The sequence below is a fragment of the Sebastes umbrosus genome, chromosome 3 (genome assembly GCF_015220745.1).
Source record: "Sebastes umbrosus isolate fSebUmb1 chromosome 3, fSebUmb1.pri, whole genome shotgun sequence".
NCBI lineage: Eukaryota > Metazoa > Chordata > Actinopteri > Perciformes > Sebastidae > Sebastes > Sebastes umbrosus.
This window is the reverse complement of record NC_051271.1, coordinates 4,636,415-4,660,287: the sequence shown is the minus strand read 5'-3', so window position 1 is coordinate 4,660,287 and position 23,873 is coordinate 4,636,415. Positions and strand designations below refer to the sequence as shown.

At 41.5% G+C, this 23,873-nt stretch overlaps 1 protein-coding gene and 1 long non-coding RNA gene across 2 annotated transcripts; one reads left to right on the top strand and one right to left on the bottom strand.

The window, feature by feature from the left end:
* Positions 1-1,928: 1,928 nt before the first annotated feature.
* Positions 1,929-17,484, top strand: LOC119484652. Its single transcript, XR_005206062.1, has 3 exons — positions 1,929-2,057; positions 16,540-16,546; positions 17,473-17,484. It is a non-coding gene; the product is annotated as an uncharacterized LOC119484652 (long non-coding RNA).
* On the bottom strand, positions 2,371-23,864 carry LOC119484627 (lysophosphatidic acid receptor 2-like). The gene is made up of 5 exons (XM_037763596.1): positions 23,479-23,864; positions 12,508-12,966; positions 10,650-11,144; positions 5,855-6,111; positions 2,371-3,048 (listed from the first exon to the last, which is right to left on the bottom strand). The coding sequence occupies exons 2-5, from the start codon at positions 12,761-12,763 to the stop codon at positions 2,953-2,955; spliced, it is 1,104 nt and encodes a 367-aa protein (XP_037619524.1). The 5' UTR covers positions 12,764-12,966; positions 23,479-23,864; the 3' UTR covers positions 2,371-2,952.
* Between the last annotated feature and the right edge of the window lie 9 nt (positions 23,865-23,873).

Sequence of the window (23,873 nt, the reverse complement as noted above, 5' to 3'; positions counted from 1 at the left end):
TTCGCTCAGTAATGTTTGACGAAAATATACAGTTTAAACATTAAAACATTTCTATGTATTATCCTCATGAAGCTTGATTTTTCCCTTTATGGTGTTTTTTGTTTAGCTTTTTTTTTAGTTGCCTCTGATGGGAAATCTGTTTATGTGCACTAAATACTGTACATAATATCTACAATTACAATGTGATCATAAATAAAGCTTTATATCACAATCAATTTACAAAAAGAGGCTAATTAACATCATGAAAAACACCACAGTGTACACGGCAAACAGTGATGCAAGAGAAGACGCAGCGTATTCACTCCATTACGGCGTTATAGGGAACAAACATCAGAACATTACAAGTCTAACAGTTCACGTTGACATTTAAAGGGCGGGTCCATCTGCGTTCTGTTCCACCACTCGTTAGGTCACCACAGTAAGCTAATCAATAAGGTTATCAATAATGTGAACACTAGCACTAGCTGAGTCAATGTTAGCTGTGCTAAGTTTGGAAATAACAGAAAGGGATAGTTTGGATTTTTTGAAGTTGGGTTGTATGTATACTCGTGTTCTGAGAGGTAAAATTACTGTTTTTGTAAATGGAGTCTGGTGGCTTTGAAGAGAGCAATATAACGTCTTCAGTTCGCCGTCAGAAAGGGCTGTCTGACGGCGAGGTAAAGCGGCTGTAGACGGGAGCAGCAGGACAACAGATTTTAGACACCTAAAAAAAAAAATCTATATTAGTTTAACTGTTAGGGGAGTAAAAATCCATCGATCTGGATCGATATATTGATTCAATGTTCCAATATTATCGATGCAAAGTGAAAAAAAATTATACATATCGTCATTAAGATACACCTTTGTCAAATTTCAATTTTATATTTATTGTTTTTAGTAAAAAAAAAACATAAAAACAATAATAATAATGGACCTGCCCTTTAAGAGAAACAGTTAAATCTAGAATAAAATGTGCGTCGTAACTGCACATGAGAGGATTTGTGTCTCCTCCACTTTGTTAATGGTAAAAATGATCCAACGTGTGTTCAAATATTTGGGTAAAAAATAAAAATATCTATCGAAGCAGAATCATAAACCCAAGAGGATGACGAACACATGGAGAAATGGTTTCTACACTTTAAATTCTAACTAAAGCTTTAGTAATGTTTTAAATCAGTTATAAGCCATTAATAAGAAGAACTAATGAGATGCCAGGTTGATTGGTGTTTATCCTCTTTCAGCATAATTAGCTGTCTTTCAGTCGCGAGTTATACGTCTTAAGTTTATGATTATAACATTAAATAATCCAAGAAATGCAGTAACATTCATACCACCACTAACACTCCAACATTTAGGAGTTGTACAAAGTGGTGGTGACAGTTACATACTGTAAATATCGATCAAAAAAACACACCTGCAGGCAGCGACTCTGAACCGGATGGCAGCCGGGAGGCTCCGGCAGGCGGCTGGAGCTCTGATTAAAAAGCAGCAGCAGACATTAACTCTGAAGGTCTTAAGAAATGATTTTGGTCTGGATGCTCTGCAGCTCTGCAATAAGAGAGAGTTTTCCTGCACTTAGTCAAACACAGAGCAAGTTAGACATCTTTCAAAACCTGGCAACCCACATGTTGCTGTTAATAATAGCCTGAGACTGATCAATAAGATATGGGTAAATGATCATTAGTTACAACTTCTACTCCTTTTATAAAGGTCATCAATAGAGTCGTACTGAGGTGTAAATGAACCCTGGTTCCATTTACACCAAGTCACCAGTTTATTAGGTACACCGCGCTAAAACTAAAGCAGTCTAATGCAACAGACCTGCAGTCAACCCTCCTTCATGAAGTTTGTGTTGAAAAGGTTTCAGAGAGGAGTTGAATTAATTGAATATTAATCATGATATTTGAACGCGATCAACTGTGATATTGAAGTTTAAAATGCTTCGCTCACAGAAAACTCTGCTGCATATCAAATCAAGCGCTTCCTAAACTAACAGCCAGCCAACAGGGAGGCGATCAAGATGTTTTGGCTTTACTTGTGGGGAGCCGTCATGCCGCTGCGTCTATGGGTACCCACGAGTCTCCCCTTTACAGACATGCCCACTTTATGACAATCACATGCAGTTTGGGGCAAGTCATAGTCAAGTCAGCACACTGACACACTGACAGCTGTTGTTGCCTGTTGGGCTTGAGTTTGCCACGTTATGATTTGAGCATATTTGTATGCTAAATGCAGTACCTATGAGGGTTTCAGGACAATATTTTTCATTGTTTTGAGTTTTTAATTGATTTCCAATAATAAATATATACATACATTTACATAAAGCAGCAGATCTGCCCACTCCCATGTTGATAATAGTATTAAATACTTGACAAATCTCCCTTTAAGGTTAATTTTGAACAAATAAATGTGATTAATTTTTAATTAATCACGATTAAATATTCAAATTAATTGACAGCCCTAATTAGATTGCATTACTTTTAGCTCAGTGTACCTAATAAACTGACACACACATGAATCCATCATGAGGAAATGACTTAAACCCTTTTTACTTCTATAACTTGAGCTGATATTTCTGCTTTCACTCATTTCTTCTGGTTGTTCAGCGGCCGTCAGTGCTGATTCTTCTGCCACCGAGAACTGGCGTTTCATTTGTGTCTCAACAGGAAGTGAGCTCTCCAATGCTCCATGTCGTCTGAATGGCCCGGTAACAAAGGGTTCGCCTCTGGTCTTCTGCTGAAGGTCGATGACGCGGCGCCAACGAGCCTCTTGCTTCTGTTTTAATTAGAAGAGACGTCCAGCTGATATTAGAAGTGAATGAGTTCTTCTTTTGTCTGACGGCAGCACAGGTATAGATCCAGTTTGATTGAACAGTTTTTGACCTTGTCCCGACAGGAAGCGCGGGTCTGAAGGCTTGTTTACGCGAGCATACACAGATCAGTCTGTCTGCATGTCTTCAGTCTTTGTCTGAGTTCAGGTTTCTGACGAAGCAGGGATGTCTGCTGAGCTGCAAATGAGAGGCGACCCGTTGCTCCTCTCGGCCGGCTCGGCACAGCGAGATCTATAGTTCTAGAGACAGAAGAGTTGAGATGAGGTGAAGGAATCAGGAGAGGGAAAAAGAAAATAAGGAACAGGGATTAGATGCAGCAGAAAGTAACATGAAGTGGAAAAAGAAAGGAGAGAAAACGGGTTAGTAATCACGATCAAACTAGCACGAAGAGCGAAAGGAGCCGAGAGAATAAAACACGTTGGTGTTAAAGAAGCAACGACGCAAAGCAGACATGACATCACAGATGTAGGCAGATTTATGCATTTATTCATATTAGTTTGAACAATGTTTGTACAAAAATAAACCCACAGCAAAATGTTTCTGAACCGTCAAAATAAAGCAGGCCTATAATATGAAATCTGAAGGCAGAATATAGTTTGAATATATACGGTTCTCCCTTTAATAGCCTACTATTATCCACAAATGTCTAACTTCTTGTTAATCTTACTATCAACATCTCCCACCTCTCTAATTTCAACGTCACTGACAAAAGATATCTGTAAAACAATGTTTCTGTGAACCAGGTTACACGCAAACGAGACCACACACGACTGCACTTTCTGTTAGCAGCAATAACAGGCTGCATGTGTGTGTGTGTGTGTGTGTGTGACTGAGTGCATGCCTCCAACATACACACATACCAGAGTAACCAGTCAGAGGAAATGTGGCAACGGAGCATGAGCTGCTCTAACCAGCAGCACACATCTGGACTGCTTTAAGACATACACACACACGCACACCCAGAGAACACGCTGCCTATGAACGAAGACAACGGGGTGACGGTGTTTATAGTCCGACGCAGAGCGATGGAGGTCACTCCTTCATGTTTAGGATGAACGCACATCTGTATGGAGTTTTATTTGTGTCTAAATTCTGCGTGCAGGACGGGACACATGTTGAGATTATCTGCACGCACACAGATTATATTTTGTAGAGACATTATTATCAAACAAAGACGAGAATCTACCTCCTCCAATTCTCTGATTGGCTGAATTGTGACGTACTGTAACACAATGTGCAGATAAACTGGAGAAGTTAGGAGAGGAGAGACTCTACAGGTGAACAGAGTAAAATAAATATCTAAAAGATATCGCCATAAAACTTCCCCAGTTGATAACATGCATTAAGGCAAGTGAAATGTTATGTTTAAATATGCAAATGAGGCATTTTCTAATGATAACTTTTGGTGAATTTAGGAAAAATGCACGAAAAATTCTGTTTTTGCCCGTCATGTCTCGCCTTAATGCTGTGTTCAAACCAACTCGCGCAAGTTGGACCGCCGGTATCTTTTGTTGTTCATTCGCTCTATACGCGCCGGAGAGGAGAAGGAGTTTGTCTTCAACGATACCGACAACTTTTCTTTCCTCCATCAACCAGCGAAGAAATAACCACTGTTGCTGCGTTGTACATGTTGTGGAAGTCACAGATATGTCAGAAAACCAAACGCTGTCGTGTCTGGGTTCATAACATCACCTGGCGGCGAGCTGTATTCACATATAATTCCATTGCACTGACTGTATCTAGCAAGCCACACGTCGCTACTGCGGTATGAACCTAAAATAAGCAGATTGTGCTGTGATTTAATTGCAATAAACGAATCAAAATGATGCAGAAATAACTACATAATGATGTTGATTTGTAAAAAGTCTGAATTCATGCTTTGTCAGGTCTGTCTGCAAGACGACAAGCAAACAACCTTTAAAATGCTTGTTTTCTGAATGGAGTTTGGACAGATAAGGGCCAGGCTATGCAGCTGCTCCATCAACACTCAACATAAAGTCATCTACGCATAAATATGGCAGCGACGTTGTTGTTTCTACCATAGGCAGTCTGGTTTATACACATACATTTATACACAGAGTTTGGTCCGGTCTCTGTACAGATATGATGTACTATCGTAGCTCTGGACTCAACTGAACTCACATAAAGTTATTTTAATTTGCTCAAAATATATTCATAATTTCACTACAAAATAGAACTTTTGTGGGTGTAAATAATGTCTCATAATGTCCCATCTGGAGTCCAGAATTGAGATAAATTTGATGCCACACAAACAAAACCATGAAGCTCAACCAATGAGATAAAGAGTTGTTGGAGTGCAGCAAACACAACAACACTTCTGCACGTCCGAATCAATCAGAACGGTCACTTTTACTCCTTTAGTCTTTGTGTCAGAAGTTAATGGTGGTTACTGTGAGGGATTTACGGTGCTGGAAATGCATCTTTGATTGTGTTTAGTTTAGTCAGTGAGGCTTTTACCGCTAAATTACCACAACTTCATCATCATCATCACCGCAGCACGCTAATTTTGTTTGCTTATTAACAGCAGGCACAACGAGAGCGCAACCTCCAAAGTACCTTGGATAAAAGGATGAAGCGGCACGGCTGCCGTTTTCCATGTGTTTTAGACGCGGCGCCTACAAGTGTGAACCAGATCGATTAACATCGAGCTGAAAGTCACTAAAGCTACATAAAGATTTAGCTGATGACTCTCTACAGGTTCATCACTACCAGATACCTTTGTTTTCATAAAATTAATTTACTAAATTGTTATTGTGATAATAATTATAGCTGCTTAAAGTGAATTAAATTTAGAAAAAAAGACCTGTTAAAGTTTCATAGTGGTTTAGTTTAATTATTGTTATTGTATGTTTTTAAAATCATCATTAACCATAATTTTCAGATTTTATTTTTCGGAGTGAAAGGTAAAAATGAAAATAATGCATTCAAACGTAACCTCAAATTGTCATGGTAACCAGATATCTACAGTCAGTGGCTGTTTTGTTTGTGAGCGCCGCCGTCGGCTCCGTTGCTCTCAGACAGTACCTCTTGCTCCAGGGTGTTAAAGTAAACGCCGGAGCTGCTCCTGTCATTGCCCCGCCGGCACAGGAAGCACAGGATCTCCCTGAAGGTCTTCCTCATGTCCTTGTCCCTGAACGAGTAGATGATGGGGTTGACGAAGGAGTTGCACTCGGCCAGCACCAGAAAGTACTTCTCGTAGCGCAGCACCTTACACTTTTCGCAGCCCAGACCATCGAGCAGCAGCACGACCAGGCCGGGCGTCCAGCAGATCACGAAAAAGCCTGCAGGGGGGCGGGAAAGGAACAGTGAGCATTAGGCCGTGTTCAGACCTGGTATCAACATGCGTCCTCAGTGATCGGATCACAAGTGGACAGCTTTAAGTACAGGTGTGAACGCATTGAGGACACATCGAGATCCGATCTTTCAGACCACATTCAGAGGTGGTCTGGGCCACATATGACCACATTCTTTCATGCAAATGTGTCCTGGGCTACATTAAGGACCGCCTACTCTACTGACATCCCGCTGGGATCCGCGGATCTCTGCACCCCTCATGTGAATAGACAGGCAGACGCAATCGCTTGTCTGCTTCGCGGCATGGAAATGGCTTTTGTGCTCCACTCTATCCGGTCGGTACGACTGTATTTTATTAAAATATATCTTGTTTATATGCTACATATATACAGACTGTCAGACTAGGCATGCAAGTGAATTATTATCATATTGTCGGAGATGTGTCTGTGTTTTTGTTCCGTTGCTTTGCATGGAGCTGACACCCGCCCGCTCGCTCTCCTCCCCGGCTCTCTGAAGCTCTGCACCCCGCTGTTGCCTGGCAAAGGCAGTGGTGCCGGTTGCGCAAAGGTCCCCGGGGACCGCCGGTACAATAACCTTTTTGTTTTGATGATATAAAAACGTTAATAAAATGTACACAAATTCACAAATATGTAGGATATTACTGCTGACATTCCTGTAATATTAGGTCACAACGTCTGCTGTATTAGCCGTGTGTTTACTACATGTTTATTTGCATATATAGCGATGAAGTGAGCCACTCAAGACGCATGTTGAGATGCATTCTAATGCCAGGTGTGAATGGACGTACTTAAAGCTGTCCACTTGTGTTCGGGTCACTGAGGACGCATGTTAATGCCAGGTCTGAACAGGGCCTTAGAGAAATAAAAAAAAAATAAAAAAAGGCGTGAAAATGAAGCGACTGCAGACAGAGCTGTAAAGAATGTGAAGGGATGGGGGGGCTAGCTGAGGGAGAACGGGAATGTACTGTAAATTCCTCTGTAGACAATGCACGTGCACACACACACACACACACACACACACACACACAGATACAGAACATGTCAGCATGTGGACTGGGTTTAGTCTCTGTGATCAGATTTCATTATCATAATACTCAGGAATTCATTATGTGCACACACTCCCAGCACTATGTGCACACGTACGGACGGAAATGTGGAGACGTTGTGGTACCACACACTCGCACGCACGATGTGTAATGCATTCCTAAGCCCCCGACCACAACCTCAACTGTCACAACGACAAGCTGAACCTCCGATCTACAGAGTGTCTTAACCCTCAAACAGCAACGTGAAGACATGAGGAACAGATATCCTCAGTCTCAAGGTCATAAACTGAAGTAGAGGAACACTCCCCCTACACACTCTGCGTGGAGTCATACTGAGCTATGCAGATGCCTGTCAGGGCATGCTCGGGGTTTTCCTTCGCCCTCATCACATGCCAGAGGTGCTGGCTGCTGAGCGACGGCACAGAGATGTGCAACATTTTTAAAACTTTGAGGAATTTAATCCAAGGTTCAAAGTACGAGAGCAGGAGGAGCGAGGGAGCACGGTCAGTTCAGCAGGAAACAAGAGGAGTCAGCGGCAGGAGAAGGAGGGAAGGAGTGGATGTACGTTTGGTGGGTTAAAGTCTAGTTTAACAAGTACAGACAAGCTGAAAGAGGAGCCTGCGTGGTGTTTAAGAGGCTGTCGTTTTATTCTGTGAAGATTCAGGCAAGCTGAAAATGGTGTGGAATCTCTTGTACAAAGAGCAAAATGAGTAAAATGAACCTGTGGTATATACATTATATGTGGGTTTGTACGATTAAAAAGGCCATCCATCCATCCATCCATCTTCAACCGCTTATCCGAGATCGGGTCGCGGGGGCAACAGCTCCAGCAGGGGACCCCAAACTTCCCTTTCCCGGGCCACATTAACCAGCTCTGACTGGGGGATCCCGAGGCATTCCCAGGCCAGAGTAGAGATATAATCTCTCCACCTAGTCCTGGGTCTTCCCCGTGGTCTCCTCCCAGCTGGTCGTGCCTGGAACACCTCCCAAGGGAGGCGCCCAGGAGGCATCCGTGCTAGATGCCCGAACCACCTCAACTGGCTCCTTTCGACGCAAAGGAGCAAGGACTCTACTCCGAGTCCCTCACGGATGACTGAGCTTCTTACCCTATCTCTAAGGGAGACGCCAGCCACCCTCCTGAGGAAACCCATTTCGGCCGCTTGCACCCGCGACCTCGTTCTTTCGGTCATGACCCAACCCTCATGACCATAGGTGAGAGTAGGAACGAAGATTGACCGGTAGATCGAGAGCTTTGCCTTCCGGCTCAGCTCTCTTTTCGTCACAACGGTGCGGTAAAGCGAATGCAATACCGCCCCTGCTGCTCCGATTCTCCGACCAATCTTACGTTCCATCGTCCCCTCACTCGCGAACAAGACCCCGAGATACTTAAACTCCTTCACTTGGGGTAAGGACTCATTCCCTACCCGGAGTAGGCAATCCATCGGTTTCCTGCTGAGAACCATGGCCTCAGATTTAGAGGTGCTGATTAAAAAGGCCCCGAAAAATAACTTTCAATCCCCTTCATAAAACCTTCATCCACCAAAATTAGCACGTATATGCAGTAGGGCGGTAGGCTTGTTGAGGTAGTCACTGTTACCGGTGTTACACGGTGGTTGGGCATACACCGATTACATTACGTACCCACCACCACCACCGTCGTTTTGCTTTTTTTTTTTTTACAGAAATAAAACCCATTTAGATCATTTTCACGGATCAGCGGCAAGTTATCAATAGGTAGTCGGACGACGGACGCTACAAACTGAAAGTGAATGCATCTGCTCCATACAGAGTTTCAGCTCAGAGTATCAGGAGTCAGATTTCACACACATGGGACGAGAGAGAGTTGACAGACAATACGATGGCGGAGGATTTGGTGTCGAAGCGAAAAGCAAAAGTGCCCATTTGGCAATATTTCAAATCTAAACCCAATGCTATAAGGGAACCATAATGTTAATGAGGCAATCACTGCGAGGAGAATGGAGCGTTCACAGCCGGTGTGTGCGGCGCAGCGGCGCCAGGTAGACCAGCCCCACAGCAAAAGCTGGACCGGAGAGGCCAAACACACAGACACCTGACGGTAAAGAAGTTTATTAACCGGTGGGAAAATTTCCTCACTGTCACACCCCTATAGGGCGGCCAACCACTGTGCAGCGACGATGACACATCGTACAGATGCCGGTAATTGCGGACTTGGTTTGCGTTCAAAAAGTCCAAAAATGATGTCCTAACGTCTTTTCCTAACCACTTTTCCTTGACCTCGATGGAAAACATCACGAGGTCGAGGAAAGATGTGAAGGTGAATTCAGAAGGACTCAGGAAAAGACAACCGCGGTGTTGAGAGAATCTGACTGCACTTTCACTAGGCTCCGTAATTATGATGCGACGGTGGCGGATGTTAGTGACGCGGGTCTGCTGTGGTGAAACTACAATGTTCTGAAGATGGACTACAAAAGGCGATTCTTTCCCCAGTGCGTTCTTAAATCGGTCTTTCAACGACAGGCTCCTTCACCCGCGGTGTGTGAAAGAGAGATACCACAGGTCCTCCTCCTGCTGCTGGAGCACTTTACATCAACAGATAATAAAGAATCATCTGACTTAACGTAGACAACCGGTGAAAAATATCACTTCATTACCAAGGTTGGAATTGAAATAAACAAAGGAATATATGATAAATATTGAGTTAATTGTTGGAGTTATGGAGAAGGTGTAGGACCATGTACTTATTCCAACTTCTATCTGGACATGTAATATATATTTATGTTGATTATTTGTTAATTGATTGTTTACTGTTCATTTTATTTGTTATTCTTGTTTTGTTTTTTACTGAGGTATTTGTTACATGTTCGAAATAAATAATTAATTATAAATAAAGTGAAACGAAATGGTTGTCACTGTCCACTAATATTAAACATGAATCCCAATTAGTATATGAACGTATGTAAATAATATGCAAGATAAGCATATCGTTTGTTATTATGAACGGCCGAATGGTGTGTCTCTTTAAATGCTGCGGCCGCAAGGAATTGTGGGATGTTATTTTCTCTTTTGCTTTGGTAAAGGATGCTCCAGTGTGTCCTATGCTAAAGGAGATAAGAAAGGAAGCATTGAAACTCCTTTCCTCACCTTTTTGGAGAATTCAAATAGCTCTTGTCATGGCTGCTACTGAGATACTTCCGGGTCATTTCACTCCAAACCTTCCTAAGCAGAAAGGACTATTCGACTGCAGCCCAGGTCTATAAGCTCGTCTTCAAAACGTTCCGCCATTGCTGTGGCTGCCGACCCCTTCTGACCCCCACTAACCCCTGACCTTGTCACATCACTGCACTGCCCCTACTAGTCATGTACATGTTGCATCTTGAGACATGCACAACCAACGCTCCAAACGAACGCAGAATACGTGATGCAGCCATCATGTGAACACGTAGTTAAAAGCAGGTATCAGTGTGTGTGCTTCCTCACCCAGGATCATGGAGACGGTCTTCATCAGGTTCAACACCGTCTCTCGGTGTCTCATCTGGGTGGTGTGCTGAGACATCTGCTTGCTCTTGTGCCTCACATAGATAAAGATGCGGGTGTAGACGGCCACCATGATGGAGAAGGTCAGCAGGTTGAGGAGGGCCCAGAACACCAGGTAGCTGCGGCTGTACATTGGCGCCATGGTGGAGCAGTTTTTCAGGTCGCACAGGCAGTGCCAGCCCATGGTGGGAACCAGGCCCATGATGATGGCCACCAGCCAGATGAACACCATGATGACGAAGACGCGCCGCGTGCTCATCTTACTATGCAGCTGCATTTGGAAGATGGTCTGGTGGCGCTCCACGGCCACGGCCAGCAGGTTGAGGACCGAGGCGGTCAGGCTGGTGTCGATCAGCCCCTGACGCACAAACCAGCGGTACTTAGTCAGCTTACTGGTCCAGGGACCGGTATGGAACATCAAGTGGAGGTAGGAGACACCTGGAAGAGGAAAGGTGGGTTTAACAACAGAGAAATAAAGACAGTCTGCATTTTAGGATTCATTTCTTGTCTACCAAGAACAGGAAAAACTCCTAAATGCATGATGAACTTTGTATTAATGGTTTGTATTCACAAAGTCACAAACTTCACTATTAAAAAAATGAAAGACAATGTTTCGTGTTCCAGGTGACAATGTTGATATTAACACATTAAGATAATACAACCAAAAAATCTCTTTAATATGCAGGACGGAACCTGCCGAACAAATAAAATAAATGTTATTTTTTTAAATAAATTTTAAATAAACAAATGACTGGATAACTTAATGAATATGCCATAAAACGCTTCAAAAATATTAAAAATGAATATAAAGAAATGTATAAAGAAATAAATAGGGAGGAAAATGAAAGGGTAAATTAAGCATAAAAAATAAATAAATACATTTCAAAATAAATTAAAGAAAAACTAAAAGCAAAAATAAATAAATACATTTAAAAGTAAATAAATAAATTAATACATGGGAAAATTAAATGGAACAGTAGATGGAAAGGTGAATTAATACAAAGGTAAATAAATAAAAAATGTAATTTAAACAGAAATATCAATATATGTCACATTTTATCAATTAATTAATGGCTACATCTATTTTTAATATTATTTTTGGTACATTTAATGGCATATTTATATATTTATCGAATCATCTATGCATTTCGGAATTTGGCAGGATTCGTCCTCCATAGTTTAAGAGCATATGAAAGCGAGATAAAACACCCTCTGCCATTGTTTTCTAAGCCTGCACATCATCTGCGTCTTCACATGCGTCACTGTAGATTTCCCAGCATCTACACTAATCAGCTCTCCATGAAAGCAACAATTTGATCACATTTGTTGCCCAGATGAGACACGACATGACGCAGCACTTTAGACGTCAACGTTACCAAACTTAAAACCTAGTGAAGAAGCATCCTGGTTAACTTTATAAACAGACAGCATGAAGATGCACAGTGTTTTTCATTTGTACAAAAACGGTACAATTTCTACATTTCTCATCTATTTCAAGGTGACGTTCTGCAGTGAACCTGAAGTGAGCTAGAGTACAGAACAAACACGACGAAAAATATGGTTTGTATATAACGTATACCAAGTTAAATTTAGTAATTTTTTATACCAATTACCTATTTGATACCTTTTTCACCATCATACTGAAAAAATATGAAAGTATGATGGAAAACCAGCAGGGACAGTACGGCCAAGAATATCATTATTATTATTATAAGTTTCTGACTGAACTGCAGCAGCACTAAAACTGGATCTAAAGTACCTTGAAGTATCAGATGCATTTGTAGTACTAAACCAGTCGTACCTGAGAAGAGGTCAGCCAGAGCCAGGTTACCCAACAGGTAATAGATGGGGAAGTGAAAGCGTCGGTTCTTTAAAATGGAACCGATGACCAAAAGGTTGGAAAAGATGACGATGAAGCAGACCGTCATGCCCAGAACGACGATCAGATAGTCCCGGCGGCGCCAGTGGTCGCTGATGACCTTGCCGCTGTTATTGTAAAAGAAGCTGACATTACGACTGGTGTAGCAATTTTCCGAGATGTCGGTGTCTGTATCCATGGCGACGTATCCGTTGGATGTAGAATCAGAGGAGAGCTGGAGAGGACGGAGATGAGAGCGGCGCTGCAGACAGGAAGCAGAGGGAACGGTCTAGGGCGTCATTCAGACTCCGCCTCTCTGGTGGGATGGAAATCGGCATGCCATCAGCTGGACAGGTGAGGACTGGAGGTCTGTACGGCTGTCTGGACCCGCTGCTCTTCAGTCTGAGGACAAATTAATTATTAGTTTAAGACAACAAACACGACTAGAACTGCAGCTAACGATTCAGATCATTATCAATTAATCTGACTATTATTATAGATTTTATAGAATAATCGTTCGGTCTATAAAAAATGTCAGAAAATTGTGAAAAATGTGCATCCCAATTCCTCAAAGTCCAAAGTGATGTCTTTAAATGTCTTGTTTTGTCCAAAGATATTCAGTTTGAAGGGGACATATCATGCTCATTTTCATGCTCATACTTGTAGAGACCCTTTTTGTGTCGACGTCATGATGAGGTCACGGTGTTAGCTGGAGACTGGAGGCTAACACTAGCAGTGGGCTAAAGTTACACATTTAAAATGTCACCTTGCTGTGTTGTTGGGTGCCAGAATCCAGATATCACATTCATTTGAGATGACAAACTGCGATTCGAGGCTCTAGCGAGCTACAATATCGGAGAAACGTTTCAGAGATGGAAAAACTGTCATGGCCATTTTCAAAGGGGTCCCTTGACCTCTGACCTCAAGATATGTGAATGTAAATGGGTTCTATGGGTACCCACGAGTCTCCCCTTTACACACATGCCCACTTTATGATAATCACATGCAGTTTGGGGCAAGTCATAGTCAAGTCAGCACACTGACACACTGACAGCTGTTGTTGCCTGTTGGGCTGCAGTTTGCCATGTTATGATTTGAGCATGTTGTTTTATGCTAAATGCAGTACCTGTGAGGGTTTCTGGACAATATCTGTCATTGATTTGTGTTGTTAATTGATTTCCAATAATAAATATAAACATACATTTGCATAAAGCAGCATATTTGTCCACTCGCATGTTAATAAAAGTATTAAATACTTGACAAATCTCCCTTTAAGGTACATTTTGAAAAGATGAAAAAAATATGTGATTAATTTGCGGTTCAATATTTTAATCGACTAATGAAAAATGCTGTTTTCATGCAAACAGCAAAGATGTATATTACTCATAAAGCTGAGAGTTTTTACCTCCATAAACCAGAAACACTTGATCATCAGCAGCAGCCGTTAACATTATTATGACATTAAGACCAACCATCTGCACAGACTGACAAGTCCCAACAGGAACATTATGACTGAAACCAACCTCAGCTCAGGGCTCAGCTCAGCTCAGCCTAAATGTGGCCAACAACAACAACGTGCTTTAATCCTGTATTTACGTTAAACTTGTACGACCCGCACGGTGCGTTTGGAGTCAACAACACTCCCTCACATAATTCTCCATGTTCCAGTGAGAGCCAGCGCAGAGCACGACGACGCGTAACGCACCGCCGGCTCCAAGTTCAACTCGCTCTCAACAATGGAAACAGCAGAGCGGCTCCCTGCAGCAGAGACACACCTCACAATTACACAATCCAGCTATGTAACTCAATCTCAATCCAAACACACAAACACACACACACACACACACACACACACACACACACACACACACACACACACACACACACACACACACACACACACACACACACACACACACACACACACACACACACACACACACACACACACACAGGGAGGGAGGGAGCCACTCTCCCTCCAAGATGCCAAATCACAACAGAAAAATGTGGAAAGAGGGAGAACTTTAGAGGACATGATGGATGAGACGACTTTAAGGGTTTGATTCAAATGTAAAACAGTAGAGGAAGACTGAGTCTGCAGGAATATATTATTATTATTAATAATAATAATGAAGCGTTGGTGGAGTGTGTGCATGCAAACGTGCGTCTGTGTGACTGAACAATGTTCTCAGGCGTGCGGCGTGCAGAGAGGAAGTGAGACACGGAGACTTTCTTCCATTTCCCGTGTAGGCCTCTGTCCCAGTCTGAGACACCAGCAATCCATCAACCGTTTGTACTCCAGTTGATCTTCGACCCCAGACTGTGTGCACGCACTCACTCCCTCCACTTCCTCCCTATATCAGGACACACCCATCAACTCCTCTCCCTGCTTTACAGCTTTAAGGCTGGCTCACACTAAAAGGTGTTTCAAATCGTACTGGATGTGTAAAATGTGAGACATGTTATGATAAATTTAACAGTTTTGTCCCTATAGTGTGTGGAGAGCAACGATTTGGCCAAAACAGCCAAAACACCACACACTAACAGATTCATGAACAACAAGAGTCCCCACTAAAAGAACTGAAATCTCACAAAATCTCTTGTGATCAAAAGTGACTTTAGTGTAAAGAAATATGGCGGACGACGGGCAGGAAGAATTAGAGATGTTTTTACTTTGTACTGAAAATTCACGAAGGATGGATGGATGAAGTCATGGAGACTAGGGATGCACCGATACCGAATATCGGGCCGATACTGACTCAAATAGCTGGATCAGGTGTCGCTGGCAATCGGGCTGATCTATTAAATTCAATTCTATGTTTATATACTATATACATTATATACTACTGCGTTATATAATACCTAATTTTGACCAATTTGTTGCTGCATTAAAAAGGTTTACACTTAAAGTGTAATTAATGTAAATTCCTGTTGTTTATTATTTTAATAATAAATAACAATCAGTACATTTATATCAGTATTTGTTACGTTTTATTTTACAAAGTTACGAAAGCGATGTTTAAGTCAAGCCTGATGTCTTACACATAAAAGAATGATCCCAGTGACTGCCACACAGTGATACAGCCTATTAATTAGACACTGGTATCGGATCGGTACTCGGTATCAGACGATACCCAAAACCCAGGTATCACTATCGGTATCGGGACTGAAAAAGTCGGATAAGTGCATCCCTAATGGAGACACGTTAAATAAACACAAATCAACAAGTTGGTCCTCCATTTCTGAGCTTCATCTTACTACTACTTAATGCTTCACGTTTAGCATGGCGTTGGTTTTCCTTCCTTCTTCAGTCAGCTTGGTTCTCTATTGGCTATCGTTCTTTCCCACGTGACGGCGTCATCAGCTGTCCTCGGGGTTCCTCACACACGACAAGATATCCCATCGTAAATATTGAACATGTTTAATATTTATGATTTGAAATCGGTGCGGCCAGGATGGACTTCTGAGCCGATCGGGGGAACCGGTCTGACTCCAATTCTCTCTCTTTTCTACATTTAAATAAGAGAATTTGAATATCTGCCGATACCAGAGCTCTTTTTGTATAACATTTGCATTGTATTGTAATTTTGCATTAAATTTAAATGTATTCCAAAGGGGAAAGTAGGTTCAGCAGGCTTCACATACAAACATGAAAAGATGTCTGTACACAAGTTCAAAAGTTATAAAAGAATTTCAAAGAGGAGGAAACTCCTTCATAAGGTTTTCAAAGTGAATATTTGAAATGAAAGATAGAGAACTGTGTAGAGAACTAAATATCTACACTGTCAGATAAAGGGTAATTCACATCTCATGTTGTGATAGTTTCATGTAGGCTGCTGTCTTTGAGAGAGAGATAGAGAGAGAGAGGAGACCACATTAATCACATTAATGATCGCCTGGTTAAGCACCCAGCCCTGCTCCACAGGCGCATCAGCGGTATCGGTCGACGCCTTTTACCAAAGGGCATTTTTGAAGCAGCCGCGTCTGTAGCGTCGCGTCTTGATGTGATCAGCCCCTTAAAAATCAGCTGGAATAGTGGTACATATACGACAAGTTAGACTACTACCCGCTTGAGGTAGCCTAAATGTTGAGTGGCTTATTGAGAGCACAGCGAGTGACTCTCGCCGCCTGTTTAAAGAGCTGAAAGACCGTCACTGTGATAAAACAAACGGGCGGCCGGCTGCGTTGCCCGGTTGAAAGCCGGAGGACTGTTACTGTGAAACCAAAACAATAGCAAAGTGTTTGTCATGTTTATCTCGCAGCGGCACAGAGTCGGCTATATCTGAGACTGACTGGTCACCGGTTGAAGCCGATCAACCTTTAGACAACATTTAACATTTGAAAACTTTACGAGTTTTGCCGGTTTATCAACAGTCAAAACTAGCCACATATTTTCTGATATCATAAGTGGTGGTTGACTGAACAATAGTTGTATTTCAGTGTGCAGCCTGGAGGCGGGAGCCTTTCATTATCTGTTCCAGTGCACTTTACAGTCAGGTGAATTTGACTCCGTGTAACTTCTGTACCAAAGGTCACAAAACATCTAAGCTCTTGCTCATAAAAGTGCAACAAACGTCTAACAGCTCTACTTTATAAAAGCATATAAAAGATCTAGACGCTGGCGCAGCTCTAAAGGTGGACAGGGTGCAGAAGGGGACAAACTTCATGTTTCTGTTTGTATTTGCTGCCATGAGAACATGACCTTGGCTCTCGTGGGTGTGCACCTTTAATCATTCCAGTCCTTAACTCAGACACGAACATGAAACCAGACCGATTATGCAGGAAAAGGCCTCAAACACAGAAGTGAAACCACCTAAACTAGATATGATCATAGAAACCCTGATTTAAAAAAACAGCTGAACTATCTATTCACTTCTTCTCCCAACAGCAGACAAACAGTCAGAGAAGAGCTGGTGAACAGAGACGAGAGAGAAGTTTAAAAGACGAGTGATTATTGTATAAAACATTGTAATAATAAGGTTTCCAGACACATGACTTCAAACGATTGTTAATGTTTTAAAGGAATAGCTGAACAGCTTTGGAAATACACTTATATGCTTTCTTGCTGAGAGGTAGATTGACACCACGCTCTCATATCTGTACCATAAATATGAAGCTACTAACAGCAGCCGGTTAGCTTAGCATAAAGACTGGAAACTGGCTCTGTGCAAAGGAAACTAAGGCCCAATTCCAAACCGGCCCCTACACCCTAACCCTACCCACGTCCACTCCGTCTGTGTGTTCACGTAGACGGTCCACCATGGCCATTGCCATCCCAAACCAATTACCGGGTAGAAGAAGTAGGTTATGAAACCCTCCAACAACGAGTCTGCATCGATGCCGACTTAACCAGCTGCCTTTACTGACGATGTGCAACGCCGCTTTGTGTTCGTCATGAAACACGTTCCAATGTCAGTTCTGTGCGACTACCGGTACAAACATCTACTGTAAACTGATAGACATTTAATTTATTCTACTTTATTGTCATACAGACGTCAACAACATAAAGTAAATAGATTGTATTTAGAATCAAATGTACCCTTGTCCAGTCTAAAAAATGGTAGACATGATAATTAGATTGTAAAGTGTTATTTTTAACCCTTATCAGCAGCTATAACCCCATAATTTATTATACCTTCAACTGTGCAATACTGATTTAACAGTGCAATAATTCAGCTGTGCAATAATCTGGTTTAATCCGACATTAACACTGCATTTATTTATACAGAACATTTAAACTAATATTCATATTTATTTATACTAATCATGCATTTTTACACACTTAATGATCGATCCTATTTTTCAGCATTATTATTTGCACTGTTATACATATTTCTTATTTATATTTTGTTATAATATCTGTAGGCTATGTTTATATTTCTATTTTTGATTGGGAGAAAAATGTAAAGTAATTTCCCCCCCAGGGATCAATAAAGTATTTTTGATTCTGATATTTATTTATTTCCTTGCCGTAGGGAGGGAGGTAGTTTAACCTGCACAAAAAGCAAAGTGAAAAAACAACTTTGTCGCTGAGCCGTTGACTGGAAACCCCCCAGGAAAAAGTCGGATCAGAGCATCCCTAACTCTGATGTGTTCAATATAATCATGTAAAATGTCGTTTTTGGTGAGAAACTTGAATAAATCCAGTTGCTTGATGGAGATGTTTTCACAGCAATATAAAATAATGGAGAGCGAATTATGACGTGTTTAACTTCCTCACAAAAAACATGATTTAGTATTAGTTTAGTATTGTTTTACTGTTGTTTTTTTTACCATGGTATGGTATCGAGAATCGTGGAATTTCGCTGATATTGGTATCAGCTACTACATTTCTACTATGGTGACATCCCTCCGAGTGAGTATGCCAACATTAGAGTAAACTGAAGTCTAATTAAAGCATTTCCAGCGTAGCTCAGCGAAACTTTAGGTACAATGCACGTGACCTCATTGTGTTTGACTCTGTGTGGCTCTAACGACGACTGCATGACTGTGTTTTCATGCATCATACGTCTGTTTGTGTGTGAATGGAATGAGCTGAATCAGTAAACACCAGTTTGAAAGCAAACCTGTCATTACCAGAGCGGCCACACCCGACTTCTCCCTCTCTCTCTTTCTCTGGAAGTAGAGTCTTAGCACATCCACACATCTGTGACGGACTGACTGCAGCAGAGCTGGTGGTTGTGGTGTGTGAAAACAGAAATGCTGCTCTCTGTTTGTTTAGTAAACAGCCTCTCCTACAGCGTGTCCATCCTGCCTGTCTGACCCGGCTGTCATCTGCATAATGATTCACTTAAAGCTGTTTAATCACACAGACTCATGCAAAGACACTTCCTTTAACCACACAACGTGGTCCATCTACCAGAGAGGTCAACTGATGGCACCAAAGGCCGCAGAGTAAACTACACATATCCTGAAGAAGAAGAAGAAAACGACATGCAGGAATCAGAATCTAATTTGAATCCACTGACTCAAGTTTCAGTTATGATTCCGACCACATTAACACAGTCAAATGCAGATAAACGCAGTCCGACACAGTTTCATAATGAGTCGAAAATATGTTTACACTGCATGCAGTCTGCCCACCTGCCCGCCTACAGTATACAGTACATACTGCGTTCCTCAGTAGTATGCAGTATGAAACGGTTAAAGCGATGTATTTTGCAGTATGTAGACCAGGCTTTAGCCTTTAAACCAGCTCTTAAAGCACTGGACCAAAAAACGCACTCGTACCAATATTGCAATATTATCGAAAAATACAACTTAGATATTTTTGTCCATGTTTTGTTTGTTGACTTTAGAAGATAATGCAGGTTTAAACTATTTATTCTAACAGCTCATAGTGAAGTGAGACAAACAGGATCATCAACGAGGGGAGACAGGAAATATAAAACATTGATCCACAAAATTTCCTAGAGTAAAGTAAGTAAGTAAGTTTAGAGTAATATTAAAAAGGTTCATGTTGTCTCAGCAGGTATCTCTCTGCCCGTCTTTCCCTCCCTACGAAAAATGCAAAAAAACGAGCCGTTTTTGGCTGCTGTTGTTGTAACCGTAGCCTGTACTGTTCCGGCGCTTTGCATTGTGGGATACAGTAGAATAGGTATACTGGTCGGATGCATAATGGAGATTTTTTCCAAATCAGTACGAGATCCAGGTATTTTTGGCATACTGTAGATTTTGCTTTTGTTCGCATACTACATACTACATATTGACAACTAGTGTAGTATGAGGTTTCTAATGCAGCCAAGGTCATAAATGAAAAAAGAGCTAAACATCATTTATAAAGAGCTTGATTTAGTGAAGCAAATTTAGCTGTTTGCTGTTCATTTCCAACCCTGGTTGTGTGGGTTTGAATCTCAGAATCTTACTGCAGTAAACTGACAGGAAATCCTGCTGACGGTGTCAGCCAGAATGAGACGTTTGTGATTCCTGTGGGTGGTTTAGAGGAGATATCTTCAGAGATATCACAGTCAGTTGTGTTTAACACGAGTTCAACATTTAAGTCATTTATAAAGCAAACGTTCTCCGGCTCCTCAAATGTGAAGATTTGCCGCTTTACTTTGTTTCATATTGTTTTGGACTGATTACCTTTTGGATTTGGATTGTTGGTGAAGAGTTTTAAAGACGTCACCTTGGACTCTGGGAACCTGTGAAAGGCATTTTTCACCTTGTATCAATTCTATAATTTTCTTTGAGACTGTAGGTAGCACTGATTGGGATTCAGTAGAACAATACAAAAAACCCTATTTATTATTTTCTCCATTAATCGATTAGTTGTGTAGTGGCCATTTGTCGGAAAAAATCTAAATCAAACTTCAATCAAAGGGCCACTGATGCATCGTGGGTATGTGGTTTACGCAGGCAAAAGAGTCCGTTGCAAAATCTATGTGTTTCTGATTATTTATTTATCCAAAAGCAAGTAAGCAAACAAAGCACAAAGAAAGCATGGACGTTGCTTCCTCTCTTGTTCTGGTAAAAAAACATAAGCCCAACCAATTGCATGCTGGTCCTACCTGCCTACCTACCTATATAACCAACAAAAGAAAACAAAATACTAATCACGCAAAAAAACACTAAGTATTAAAATCGCATACTATACTAGTAGTACGTACTGATTTGGCCAAATGTAGTATGTAGTATGCGAACAAAAGCTAAATCTACAGTATGACAAAAATACCTAGATGTCGTACTGATTTGGAAAAAAATTCCAAGTATGCATCGGACCAGTCTACATCACCTACTGTATCCCACAATGCAAAGCGCTGGAACGGTACAGGCTACGTTACAACAACAACAGCCAAAAACGGCTTGTTTTTTACATTTTTCATAGCTATTTCATCACTAAATTCACTTTTTTTAGGACAATTATTTGAGGTGAGAAATCAACTGTGTAGATTTTGAATGTTTACAGTTTTACGATATTAGATGGCGAATCGAACATTTGCTCCAATGTTTTCGGAGCTTAGAAGCTCCACAAACTGCCGTGACAGCTACCTCGCCAGCCGGCCAGTGACGCTCACAGAGCGGCTACAGAGCAGCAGAGAGGCGAGGGAAGAAGCGAGGGAAAGAGCAGCCTCTGACGGGGTAGCGAGATACCTGCTGAGACAGCATGACCCTTTTAAACATTGATCTAATATCTGGAGGGAGATCAGTCCACTGTTTTGTTGCTGTAATTGAAAAAGCAGTTTGAGTAAATTTTGACGAGCAATGTTTTATATTTCCCGTCTCCCCTCTTTGATGATCCTGTTTGTCTTATTTCACTATAAGCTGTTTGAATAAATAATTTAAACATGCAGTACCTTATAAAGTAAATAAATATTGGTCACAAACAAAAGAAAAGTTGAATTTTTTGATAATATTGCAATAGTGGTAGGTGTTTGTTTTTTTGTCCAGTGCTTTAGGAGCTTGTTTAAAAGGTGAAGCCTGGTCTAGCAACCTGCAAAATGCATCGCTTTAAGATAAGATATACTTTTATTGCCCCCACGGGGAAATTTTTCCTGGACTCCGTCCAATTGCAGTTACAAACACGAAATTTAAACGACATCAACAACAATACTAAACGATTCCACATATGACAGGGAAACATTTTCACAGAAACAGATGTTTCAACACATACACAGTCCACGTACAAAATGGCACATACTATCACACACACCATGGCAGGTATTGCAGCCCAGATAGTGCACTGCACCATCTACTGTTTTGCCCATTGCACAGACAATAGCCCAATATTACACAGATGCAACATATGTGTGTCCCTATTTAACATATTGCACTGTCCTTATGATAGCTTTATGTTACGAGTTGTTGAGAAGTTTAATAGACATCGGCAAGACTGAATGTTTGTCATGGTTCAATCTGCTCCGTGGGACTCTATATCTCCTTTTAACCGTTTCATACTGCAAACTACTCAAAAACAAAACTGCCCTCTACATATTACTGACAAACGCAGTATGTATTGTATACTGTGTTTGTCAGTAGTATGTAGAAGGCAGTTTTGAATACAGCCACACACTTTTCATCCCTGTTACTCTCTTTCTCACACTTCTTCATTTATCCGGCCACTTATTTGTTAAAAGTTGCAGACACAGATACAAATAGAGATAAAATACAATTCACAAACACCAAAAGCACTAAAATTTGCATTAGAAGAGAACTATCTAAACACAAATGGGGGGACAAAAAGGAACTTTTCTGTGAGTCAGCTGTACAACAAGGAAGCTAAAAACATGGCATGCCATAGAGTCTGTTTCTAAAGCCTTCATTGTAGATTTAGAAATGTTTAATGATACCAGCTCCTTGATTTTTAGGTCATTTTGGAGCAGAAATTTTCATGAAAATAAAATAATAATTGGGGAGGAGTGGGGGGCACGAAAACCAACTTTCGCCTACAGGACACCAAAGGGCTGGATCCAGCCTTGGTTGTACTTCAGACTGTTGGTCTGACAGAAGAAATGACATTTAAAGACATAAACTTGCTATTTTTCCACAATTTTTGGATTAATCAAACAATTAAAAAAAAAAAATCCCCACCTTAAATCGATAATGAATATGTGCAGAGTTTATTGCAGGGCTGCACCTTCTGGGCTGCATTAGATTGTCATTGGCAACACCTGCACACTGTAAAATATGAGCCATAAAAGCACATAATGGAGTCTATGTGAGGACATGCAGGACCATGTAGGATCCTTTGTGCCACCTTCTGCTGTAGTTACACCCAGATAGATGTAAACCTGCGGTTATTAAATACAACAGAAAGAAATAGAGCCTGTTTCTGTAGAGGACTAATAACCTTAATGAGCTCCAGGTGCGTAAAGACGCCTCAGCAGGAACAATGAAGAATCTCTTCAAATAAACTCACTAGAATAAAAAATATATATATATATATATACCGGAAGAGAAAAAACCTGAACTCACCTTTTTCTCTCGCGTGTGTGAACTCGTTTATCAGGTAAACCAGGATCCGCGTCGAGCTGAGGAACAACGTGTCGCACCTGGAGACACCTGGAGACACCTGGAGACACCTTTCACCAGAAATACGCAACAAAAGTTTAAAGAAAAAGTTATTTGCTCGGTTGGTGTCGAGGCTCCATTCCAGGACTTTCTTTTCTTTTCCTCCCACTAACTTGTTGGTCCACCACCTCCACCTGAGTTCAGACTCCTCCGCTGCTTCCGGTAGTTTGAGCGGTTGTTACCTGTGCGGAGTGATCTGCTGCTGGAGGAGCAGAAAGGGTGCGGCACGGTCCTCCTCCTCCTCGGGCTGGTGTGCTGCTGCCATCCGGAGGAGGAGGAGGAGCGCTCTGGTACCCGCC